Source organism: Ranitomeya imitator, chromosome 8 (assembly GCF_032444005.1).
Source record: "Ranitomeya imitator isolate aRanImi1 chromosome 8, aRanImi1.pri, whole genome shotgun sequence".
Taxonomy (NCBI): Eukaryota; Metazoa; Chordata; class Amphibia; order Anura; family Dendrobatidae; genus Ranitomeya; species Ranitomeya imitator.
Window position 1 is genome coordinate 24,296,691 of NC_091289.1, and position 12,389 is coordinate 24,309,079.

A 12,389-nucleotide genomic window follows, 5' to 3' on the forward strand; every position below is an offset into this window, starting at 1 on the left:
ATCTGATATGGAGCCTTTCAAGAGATGCCTCCATTACTGGATGACCCTTTAGTATAACCGTTGTGTCCTTCCTTATGTTTCCTCGGAGCTTGATCTATCCAAATATAAAGAGCTCGAGAAGACCAACTTGCCCAAAATACATATATTGGAGGTCGTTTATGCAATATGTGTCTATAGGTGACCACCCAGTGGTTGTGCCGGTAAATTAAACCATTCTTTTTACAGAGAAGCTGAAAACCGTGTCCTGTTCAGTCATAGCAAACAGATTTCACGTGATGAGTAGAGGTGGTGCCAATTGATCTCACATCCCATTCCATCGACCACGTCAGACGGGAGCAAGATAGCCACCTCTTACCAGACAGAATCCGTGCCTCTTCTTTTGATTACCTGGCCTGGTTTGATATGATCTTTGCACCATAATGACATTAAACCAGACTGACTAATCAAAAAACGTGCCACGGATGCTGTCGGGTATGAGGCGGTTGACCCGTTCCTTTCCATCTGCCATTGGCCTTTGTCATGGTTGGTAGGCTTGGATGTGTGAATCGATTTCCACCAACTCTAGAGATACTTAAAATCATAATTTAGTGCAAAGATGATTGTGCGCGACATTGATATTAACCTTGTGTTTATCATTGCCAACAGCATTGCAAATATGGCTTGTGTATCCCGAAAGAACGCGATGCTTCAATTGTCGATGGTTCCTGGGGACCTTGGAAACCATTTGGTGCTTGTTCTAGATCTTGTAGTGGTGGGATCAAAACCGCCATTCGAGAATGCAACAGACCTGAGTAAGTACTGTGACAAAACACTCTGGGATCGCCTTTGCTGGGGTCAAAGGACACGTGGTTTGTGCATTGAATCTGAGGCGTACAGCAGGTTTCTGAGCAGGCTGACCTCAGGTCAGATTTATTAATGTGAAAGCAACACAAAAAACAAAACATAAAAATAAATCCTAGCCTGTCCGGCACTAACTAAACAAATACGTTGCTATCTCAATAACTGGGGGGGCTTCTCCCACCCAGCTAACATCACACAGATCTTGAGCAGAGCTCTTCACTCACGTTTGTGTCACACAGGCAGGCACTCTGTGTGCCCCAGGCAGACACTGGAAACACCCAGCTGGTCATCTTTTATTCCTGCAACCATTAACCCATTAGCACCCTGAAGATACTGAGTGGCCTAATTCACATAGGACAAACACCTGGGCGAGATATATCTGCCTCCAACTACCACACCAGCATGAGTCTTACATATCCCCCCCCCCTTGCTCAGACCACTACGGTCGAGCAAGAACACTTTTGAAACAGTGCACTCGGGATAGGGCATCGGCGTTCCCCATCTGCACCCCAGGTCGGTGCTCCACCGTAAAAGAGTAAGTCTGCAGGGCAAGGAACCACCGGGTTACCCGACTATTACGGTCCTTGTGGAGGTGCATCCACTTGAGAGGGGCATGGTCTGTGACCAGCCTAAACTTCCTACCAGCCAGGTAATACTTGAGGGAGTCGAGAGCCCATTTAATGGCTAGGCACTCTTTTTCAACCACCGCATACCTCTGCTCATGTACATTCAGTTTCCGACTGAGATAGAGGACCGGGTGTTCGACTCCGTCCCTCACCTGGGAAAGTACAGCTCCGACACCAGTATCAGAGGCATCAGTTTGTACCAGAAACTCGCTGCTGAAATCAGGAGTCACTAGTACGGGCTGAGAGCACAAAGCCCGTTTCAGGCTGTGGAAGGCCTCTTCAGCAGCTGAGGTCCATTTTACCATGACGGAACCCTTCCCGTTGGTAAGATCCGTCAAGGGAGTAGCCATGGCTGCAAAATTGGGTATGAACCGGCGATAATATACGGCAATCCCCAGGAAAGCCTGCACTTGTTTCTTGTTCACTGGTTGTGGCCAGCCCTGAATTGCCTGTATTTTGTCGATCTGGGGTTTAACCACTCCTCGGCCAATCACGTAGCCCAAGTATCGGGCTTCTTCAAGCCCGATGTGGCATTTCTTGGGGTTTGCCGTTAAACCTGCATCTCGCAGGTCATCAATCACCGCTTGTACCTTCTGGAGATGAGTTTCCCAGTCCATGCTGTAAATTACGATGTCATCCAGGTAGGCAGAAGCGTACTGTCTGTGAGGCCTCAAGACTCGATCCATCAATTTCTGGAAAGTTGCGGGAGCTCCGTGAAGTCCAAACGGCATATAGACATACTGGAACAGACCTTCCGGTGTAGCAAATGCCGTCTTCTCTCTGGCCGCCTCGGCCAGAGGAATCTGCCAGTACCCCTTTGTTAAATCCAGGGTCGTAATGTATCGGGCTTTACCAAGCCGGTCGATCAACTCATCGACCCGGGGCATAGGGTACGCATCAAATTTAGAAACTGCATTCAGTTTCCTAAAGTCATTACAAAACCGGATGGAGCCATCCGGTTTAGGTATCAACACAATTGGACTGGACCAGGCGCTGTGTGACTCCTCAATGACTCCTAAGTCCAACATTGCCATCACTTCCCGGGAGACGGCTTCACGGCGGGCTTCCGGAATCCGGTAGGGCTTCACATGAACAGTGACGCCAGGCTCTGTGACAATCTCATGTTTCACCAACTTAGTCCGGCCAGGTTTTTCGGAGAAAAACTGTCGGTTCTGTAACAAAAATTGCTTAACCTCAGATTTTTGTCGTTCTGAGAGAGTCTCAGCAACCTGCACCTCTGGTACAGTAGGTGAACAAACCGGACGGGGCAGATCCGCCGTTAGGGCAGAGCGGTCTTTCCAGGATTTTATCAGATTCACATGATAAATCTGTTCCGGTTTTCTCTTACCCGGCTGGTACACTTTATAGTTCACTTCACCAACTCTTTCTCGGACCTCAAATGGGCCCTGCCATTTCGCCAGGAATTTACTATCCACCGTAGGGATTAGGACCAACACCCTATCACCGGGTGCAAATGTACGGACCTTAGCGCCTCTATCATAACTTTGCCTCTGGGCTCCCTGGGCCTGTAACATATGGTCCCTAACAATGGGCATGACAGCGGCAATACGATCCTGCATTTGTGTTACATGGTCGATCACCGTTTTAAAGGGAGTGACTTGACCTTCCCAGGTTTCTTTTGCGACGTCCAGCAGTCCCCGGGGACGACGGGCGTACAACAGTTCGAAAGGCGAAAACCCTGTGGAAGACTGGGGAACTTCCCTAATGGCAAACAGCAAATAGGGTAACAAGTAATCCCAGTTCTTCCCATCTTTGTCTATCGCCTTCCGGAGCATCTGTTTTAAGGTTTTGTTGAAGTGCTCAACCAGGCCATCTGTTTGAGGGTGATAGACAGACGTACGCAACGGGTCTATTTGCAAGAGCCTGCAGAGCTCCTTCATTACCCTCGACATAAAGGGAGTCCCCTGGTCGGTGAGTATCTGTTTTGGAATTCCCACCCGACTAAACACTTGTACCAATTCCTTGGCGATCGTCTTGGTAGCTATGTTACGCAAAGGGACGGCTTCCGGGTAACGAGTGGCATAGTCCATGATGACGAGGATATGTTGGTGCCCACGTGCGGATCGGGGAAGGGGCCCAACCAAATCCATCCCAATTCTCTCAAAAGGGACCCCGATGATAGGAAGGGGTACCAAAGGGCTACGGAACTGAGATTTAGGGGCCGCGATTTGGCACTCTGGACAGGACTCACAATAGTTACGCACATCACAATGTATTCCAGGCCACACAAAACAATGCAATATCCTTTCTGTGGTTTTCTGTACCCCCAGATGTCCCCCCATTATATGTCCGTGGGCCAAATCCAGTACCTTCCGCCGATAAGGTTTGGGTACCACTAACCGTTGCACTGTGTCTTCCCCTTTTTTCTCTACCTGGTAGAGCAAATCATTTTCAAGAACCACATACGTGTACGCTAGCCTAGTGTCAGGTTCTATGGGTACCCCATCTATCATTTTTACATTTTTCCTAGCCGGAGTTAGGGTAGGATCTTTCATTTGCTCGCTGTGGAAGTCATCCACCTGGACTCCCAAATCCGGCAGGCAGGGTGCCGGATGGCTGTCTGCCTCCGCCTCTCGCTGAGGTTCCTCAGTTTCCTCTGTTTACCCCGCCATGACTGAGAAGGGGTACTGAAGGTTAGATTCACCAACCTCCCCAGCAACATCTTCCTGTGGGGTCTCCTCTAGGGACTCGGGACCTCCAGATGGCATGGGAGAAGATTCACGGGTACAGCTACCGTGAAGGAGCAACTGATTCTCCCACAACTGCCAGAAATAGGGAAAATCCCTGCCCAGGATTACATCCTGTAACAATGCGGGGACGAGTCCCACTTTGTGCTGCACTGACCCATAGGGAGTAGAAATCCATATGACCGCTGTTAAGTACGAGCGGGTGTCACCATGCACACACGTCACAGAAAACTTGTCAGACGGACCAGATGGAAGTGCCACCAGACTAGCTTTCACCAGAGTCACCACACTTCCAGAGTCTAGTAATGCCACAACATTTTTCCCATCAACAGATAATTCACACAGGTGTTTCACTGTATCATTTTGACCCGCATTCACACTCACTAGCTGTGTAACCAAAGACATGCGTTTTCTAGAGTCTATAACGTCGCACTGCATGGGTTCAGCGGTAACAGGACAGTTCGCAGAAACATGACCCTTCTCATGGCAGCGGAAACACCTAACAGGTCCCCTACTGAGACCACCGTCCAACACTCTTGGTCTCGGAGTGCGAGCAGTCCCGGACTCCTCCCCCACAGTTTTAAGCGATTTTCCTTCACCCGTGGTCCCTGGAACAGTCTTACCGGTTCCACGAGGAGGAGGCACAGACCGGGGGTTGGCGGTGTCGTCGGGAAGTCCTTCTGCCACGGAATAACGCTCGACCAACTCCACAAGTTGATCCGCTGTCGTGGGATTTCCTTGGCTTACCCACCTTTTCAGCGCGGGGGGTAGTACTCTCAGGTACTTGTCCAGGACAACCCGCTGGATTATTTCGGGTATTGTCAGTACCTCGGGTTGCAGCCATTTCTTTGTCAAGTAGATCAGGTCGAACATCTGAGACCGCGCCGGTTTATCTTGCTGGTATGTCCACTGATGTACCCTCTGTGCACGGACAGCCGTCGTCACACCCAGCCGGGCCAGGATCTCAGCTTTCAGCTTCTCAAAGTCCTGAGCGACCTCCGGGTCCAAATCATGGTAAGCTTTTTGGGCCTCGCCGGAGAGAAACGGGGCAATCAAATCGGCCCATCGTGCCTTCGGCCACTTCTCTCTCAATGCCGTCCACTCAAACGTTGTCAGGTATGCCTCGACGTCATCTTCTGCAGTCAGCTTTTGCCAGTATCGACTCACATGGATCCTTCTGGACTCTGCTTCCGGGTCAGCGTCAGGTATGCTCACCAGGCGCTGCGCCACCTGTTGGAGAAGTTGGCGGTCTGCAACCGTCATGTCCACTAACTCCTTCAGCTGTGCGGCCATCAAGCGATTAGCTTCGTGCTGTGCGGCAGTGGCCTGCTGCTGTACGGCAGTGGACTGTACTAAGGCTTTCACCACGTCTTCCATGCTGTCGCCTGTGCCACGGTATGCCCGCGTTCTCCACCACAATGTGACAAAACACTCTGGGATCGCCTTTGCTGGGGTCAAAGGACACGTGGTTTGTGCATTGAATCTGAGGCATACAGCAGGTTTCTGAGCAGGCTGACCTCAGGTCAGATTTATTAACGTGAAAGCAACACAAAAAACAAAACATAAAAATAAATCCTAGCCTGTCCGGCACTAACTAAACAAATACGTTGCTATCTCAACAACTGGGGGGGGGGCTTCTCCCACCCAGCTAACATCACACAGATCTTGAGCAGAGCTCTTCACTCACGTTTGTCTCACACAGGCAGGCAATCTGTGTGCCCCAGGCAGACACTGGAAACACCCAGCTGGTCATCTTTTATTCCTGCAACCATTAACCCATTAGCACCCTGAAGATACTGAGTGGCCTAATTCACATAGGACAAACATCTGGGCGAGATATATCTGCCTCCAACTACCACACCAGCATGAGTCTTACAGTACATTTTGTATTACATTACATCAGTTTCTACCCGCGCAAGCAAATATGGAGTGTCATAAAGGTTGGGGGCCCTCTATTTAATGGCTCCCATATTTTCGGAATAGAGCCCAATGGAGTACGGGTTTTACCCATTTGGACATTACCTGTTTAGACTTTTGCACCGATGATCAACTGATCGCTACAGTTCTGGCTTCTCTATCCAATTGCAATCAGCTGATATCTCCAAGGATTACTTTGCGCACCTGCTCATTTTTCCTGCAGTGGCCACTACAGGACAAATGTAGTATTGCACTGGCCATATTCAAATGTAATGCATGGACAAGCGGAGTCCTCCCGACAGGGAGCCACTCTTTTCATCTGCACGGTTCTAATTCTGCGGCTCTCCCCGCTCATGTTAAACCCTTATGATGTCCTCATATCCTTGGAAGTCAAATTTAAAAACATTGTTCTGGTAGGGCCCCTTTAAAAATGAATTTTTTAAAATTGTCCCCAACTATTCTTTTCCTTTTTTTTTTTCCAGGCCAAAGAATGGTGGTAAATACTGCGTGGGACGCAGGATGAAATTTAAGTCTTGTAATACCGAGCCCTGCTCAAAGCAGAAGAAGGACTTCAGAGAGGAGCAGTGTTCTGATTTTGATGGGAAACATTTCAATATCAATGGCCTACCTCCTAACGTGCGCTGGGTGCCTAAATACAGCGGAAGTACGTGCCGCCCAATTGTGTCTTCCTCTCGTTCTGCTGAATTTAACCGTTATTGACAAAGCATTTCCATCTGTCCGCAGTTCTAATGAAGGACCGCTGTAAACTATTCTGCCGGGTGGCAGGAAGCACAGCCTATTATCAGCTCAGGGACAGGGTTGTCGATGGGACGTCATGCGGACCAGACACAAATGATATCTGTGTGCAAGGACTGTGTCGGGTAAATACTGATGCGCTTGATTTGTGCAGTTCTCATTTCTAACTCTTGTGGCCTGTACTAAATCACTGAGAACAATGAAGAAGTGAACAGCGGAGGGAAGATGGTGCCGTGCCAGGACCCTATAGCTATAGGGAGCATGATTAGTAGGCGTGCGATAAAGAGGGGGGCAATAATCATCAATCAGAAAGGTAATAGGGAAAGATAGATAGAAAATAGATCAATGGATATATAGATGATAGATAGATGATAGATAGATGATAGATAGATAGATGATAGATAATAGATAGATAGATAGATGATAGATAGATGATAGATAGATGATAGATAGATAGATAGATATATAGATAATAGATAGATATATAGATAGATAGATAATAGATAGATAGATAGATGATAGATAGATAATAGATAGATAGATAATAGATGATAGATAGATAATAGATAGATAATAGATAGATAGATAATAGATAGATAGATAGATGATAGATAGATATATAGATAATAGATAGATAGATAGATGATAGATAGATAGATAGATATATAGATAATAGATAGATATATAGATAGATAGATAATAGATAGATAGATAGATGATAGATAGATAATAGATAGATAGATAATAGATGATAGATAGATGATAGATAGATAATAGATAGATAGATAATAGATAGATAGATAGATGATAGATAGATATATAGATAATAGATAGATAGATAATAGATAGATAGATAGATAGATGATAGATAGATAATAGATAGATAGATAATAGATGATAGATAGATGATAGATAGATAATAGATAGATAATAGATAGATGAACAGATGATAGATAGATAGATTAATAGATAATAGACAGATGGATAGATAATAAATAGATGATACATAATAGATGATAGACAGATAATAGATAGATAGATAATAGATAGATGATAGATAGATAGATAGATAGATGATAGATAGAAAGATAGATGATAGATAGATGATAGATAGATAATAGATGATAGATAGATAATGGATAGATGATAGATAGATAGATAGATGATATATAGATAGATGATAGATAGATAGATGATAGATAGATAATAGATAGATAGATGATAGATAGAAAGATGATAGATAGATGATAGATAGATAATGGATAGATGATAGATAGATAATAGATGATAGATGATAGGTAGATGATAGATATATAATAGATAGACAGATAGATAATAAATAGATGATAGGTAGATGATAGATAATATATAGATAGATAGATGATAGGTAGATGATAGATAGATGATAGATATTTACATAGATAATAGAAGGATTGATGGATGGATTATTAGATAGATATACTGCAAAAAAAATGGAACAGCACAATATCAGTTGGTGGGTGCCCAGGCCTCCTCAGCAATGCATCCAATATTTGCCCCAATCAAGACAAAAGTAAAAAGGAAGGCAGTACTCCATCCATATATCTGACTTTGGAAGGCAGTACTCCATCCATATATCTGTCCTCTATTTTTCTAGGTTCCCCAAAAATGGCTGCTGCATTCCCTTCCTTGGCTTTTACACAGACTATGATAGTTGTTCCTTATTGGCTGTGCTATACCATGTGATGTGATAGCTACAAGGCATTATGGTGAAGCCTGCACTGCCACCACGTCTGACGTCAGCATTCTCTGGCTTATGTAATTTTCTATTTTCTGTAAAATAGTGGTGGATATTTTTGGGTGATTCATGAGAATCAAATTGCAAATTGTTTGAATTGGCCTGTTCCAACTAATTTCTTAAAATTCTGATCGATATCCCTTCACTTCCACTTGCAACCAATGCCATCTTCATCATGCTGCAGATTCTCCCAGGGATCTTGCTGTGGAAGCTCTTAAAGGGCCAGTCTGGACAACATCCTTTAAAATGCAGGTGCCACATGGACCGTCCTCGGCATTTTGCTGCAGCCAGACAGGATTTTTTTTTCTTGTAGCGGCCACTGCAGGGGAAGTATAGGAACACATGGCAGATACATGACTGGCCATGTAATATAAGGAGGGCTCGAGACCACCAGAAAGGGAGCGATTCACAGCTATGGTTCATCTACGGGGCCCCCTATGTGGCACATGTCGTCTATAGTTAGTGCGGTATGTGACTTTTTCTTTCCTTTTATCACCATTCCTATTGTTCTTTTATAGTAGTATTACAGTAGTAAATGTCGCATACAATGTTTCCACGCTTTTGTTTGAAAGATCTTCTAATATTTGGCAGTATTGTTCTGCCGCTCTGAAAGATCCATTGTGCTGAAGTCCAGTCGTGAGGGCGAGTTACCCCCCTTTTGTCAATCACAAATGACATTATGTGAAGTTTCATTGTATCCAATGAGAAAATGATGAAAGGGATTTTCCAGCTTTTTTATAACTATTGCTTCACATTTTCCTTGTGCCCTGATCAGTCATTTTATTCTAGGTGCCTGAGCCTTTGGTTTTTTTTTTAACTTTTATTATTCTACTAGATGGTGGCCTGATTCTAACGCATCGGGTATTCAAGAATATGCATGTCCACATAGTATATTGCCCAGCGATGTAGTACATTGCCCAGCCACGTAGTATATTGCCCAGCCACGTAGTATATTGCCCAGCCACGTAGTATATTGCCCAGCCACGCAGTATATTGCCCAGCCACGCAGTATATTGCCCAGCCACGCAGTATATTGCCCAGCCACGTAGTATATTGCCCAGCCACGTAGTATATTGCCCAGCCACGTAGTATATTGCCCAGCCACGTAGTATATTGCCCAGCCACGTAGTATATTGCCCAGCCACGTAGTATATTGCCCAGCCACGCAGTATATTGCCCAGCCACGCAGTATATTGCCCAGCCAGGTAGTATATTGCCCAGCCACGTAGTATATTGCCCAGGCACGTAGTATATTGCCCAGCCACGTAGTATATTGCCCAGGCACGTAGTATATTGCCCAGGCACGTAGTATATTGCCCAGCCACGTAGTATATTGCCCAGGCACGTAGTATATTGCCCAGCCACGCAGTATATTGCCCAGCCACGCAGTATATTGCCCAGCCACGTAGTATATTGCCCAGCCACGTAGTATATTGCCCAGCCACGTAGTATATTGCCCAGCCACGTAGTATATTGCCCAGCCACGTAGTATATTGCCCAGCCACGTAGTATATTGCCCAGCCACGCAGTATATTGCCCAGCCACGCAGTATATTGCCCAGCCAGGTAGTATATTGCCCAGCCAGGTAGTATATTGCCCAGCCACGTAGTATATTGCCCAGGCACGTAGTATATTGCCCAGCCACGTAGTATATTGCCCAGGCACGTAGTATATTGCCCAGGCACGTAGTATATTGCCCAGCCACGTAGTATATTGCCCAGCCACGCAGTATATTGCCCAGCCAGGTAGTATATTGCCCAGCCACGTAGTATATTGCCCAGGCACGTAGTATATTGCCCAGCCACGCAGTATATTGCCCAGCCACGCAGTATATTGCCCAGCCAGGTAGTATATTGCCCAGCCACGTAGTATATTGCCCAGGCACGTAGTATATTGCCCAGGCACGTAGTATATTGCCCAGGCACGTAGTATATTGCCCAGGCACGTAGTATATTGCCCAGCCACGTAGTATATTGCCCAGCCACGCAGTATATTGCCCAGCCACGCAGTATATTGCCCAGCCAGGTAGTATATTGCCCAGCCACGTAGTATATTGCCCAGGCACGTAGTATATTGCCCAGCCACGTAGTATATTGCCCAGCCGCGTAGTATATTGCCCAGTCGCGTAGTATATTGCCCAGGCACGTAGTATATTGCCCAGGCACGTAGTATATTGCCCAGGCACGTAGTATATTGCCCAGGCACGTAGTATATTGCCCAGGCACGTAGTATATTGCCCAGGCACGTAGTATATTGCCCAGCCACATAGTATATAGCACAGCCCACATAGTACGGTATATTGCCCAGTCACGTATTGCCCAGCCACATAGTATATTGCCCAGGCACGTAGTATATTGCCCAGCCACGTAGTATATAGCACAGACCACGTAGTACGGTATATTGCCCAGTCACGTATTGCCCAGCCACATAGTATATTGCCCAGCCACGTAGTATATAGCAGAGCCATGTAGTATATTGCCCGGCCATGTAGTATATTGCCCAGCCACATAGTATATAGCAGAGCCACGTAGTATATTGCCCAGCACAGAGCCACGTAGTATAGAGACTTAAAAAAATAAATAAACATATACTCACCTATAGCCCGTTGAAGTCCTGCTATACTCGCCCTCCGCCGCCTTTCTCGCTCCTCGCCACGCTCCCGGGACCGGTCACCGCTCCATTGCAAGCGGCAGCTTCCTGTCCTGTCCCAGGGCTGGTGTGAGCAGGACCTATGATGACGTCGTGGTCACATGACCGTGACGTCACGGCAGGTCCTTGTCGCACACCAGCCCTGGGACGGGACAGGAAGCTGCCGCTTGCAATGGAGCAGTGACCGGTCCCGGGAGCGTGGCGAGGAGCGAGAAAGGCGGCGGAGGGTGAGTATAGCAGGTGTTTTGTTATTTTTATTTTTAACATGACCTATTTTTACTATTGATGCTGCCTAGGCAGCATCAATAGTAAATAGTTGGGGACACACAGGGTTAATAGCAGCAGTAACGGAGTGCGTTACACCGCGGGCCATTACCGCTGCCATTAACCCTGTGTGAGCAGTGAGTGGAGGGGATTACGGAGCGGGCGCCGGGCAGTGAGTGCAGGGGAGTAGGGGAGGGACTAATCGGACTGTGGCTGTCGCTGATTGGTTGCGGCAGCCATGACAGGCAGCTGCCGAGACCAATCAGCGAACGAATAACCGTGACAGAAAGACAGACAGACGGAAGTGACCCTTAGACAATTATGTATATAGATGATTATACTATTGATATACTATACGACTAAGTAGCCTCAACCAATTTCTACAAGTAAAACAAAAAAAATAAAAAATAAAGCAAATTTGCAAATAGTCTTATTGAAAAATCCCCTACCGTTTTGTATTTACAGCTCCCAGGTGGACCCATGTGTTTCCATGGTTGCATACTGTCTCTGCATTTAATGTGAATATAAAAACAAACTTCTTAAGTTTTGATTGGGTTCTGCGTAACCAAGGAAACATATAGATATGCATTGGAGCTGTAGGCACAAAACGGTGAGATTTTTTTCAATATCCATCTGCACATTTTAGATTGGGGCAATGGAAAAAAAAAAAAAGGTCAGCATGTGCATTCAAACCCTTTAAAGAGAAGCTATCATCAGGTTTTTGCTATCTAACCTGACAGCAGCATAATGTAGGGCAGAAGAGCCTGATTCCAGCGATGTATCACTTACTGGTCTGCTTCCTGTCATTTTGATAAAACGACTGTTTTCGCAGATGAAAATGTAGCAGTGTTC

The 12,389-nt window shown here is 46.1% G+C and overlaps 1 protein-coding gene across 1 annotated transcript in view; it reads left to right on the forward strand.

The window, feature by feature from the left end:
- ADAMTS9 (ADAM metallopeptidase with thrombospondin type 1 motif 9) overlaps positions 1-12,389 on the forward strand; it is a 228,456-nt gene that overhangs the window by 85,557 nt on the left and 130,510 nt on the right. The window contains exons 12-14 of the mRNA XM_069736573.1: positions 646-791; positions 6,574-6,755; positions 6,836-6,972. Coding sequence (XP_069592674.1) covers positions 646-791; positions 6,574-6,755; positions 6,836-6,972 — 465 coding nt within the window. The remainder of the gene's footprint in view (positions 1-645; positions 792-6,573; positions 6,756-6,835; positions 6,973-12,389) is intronic.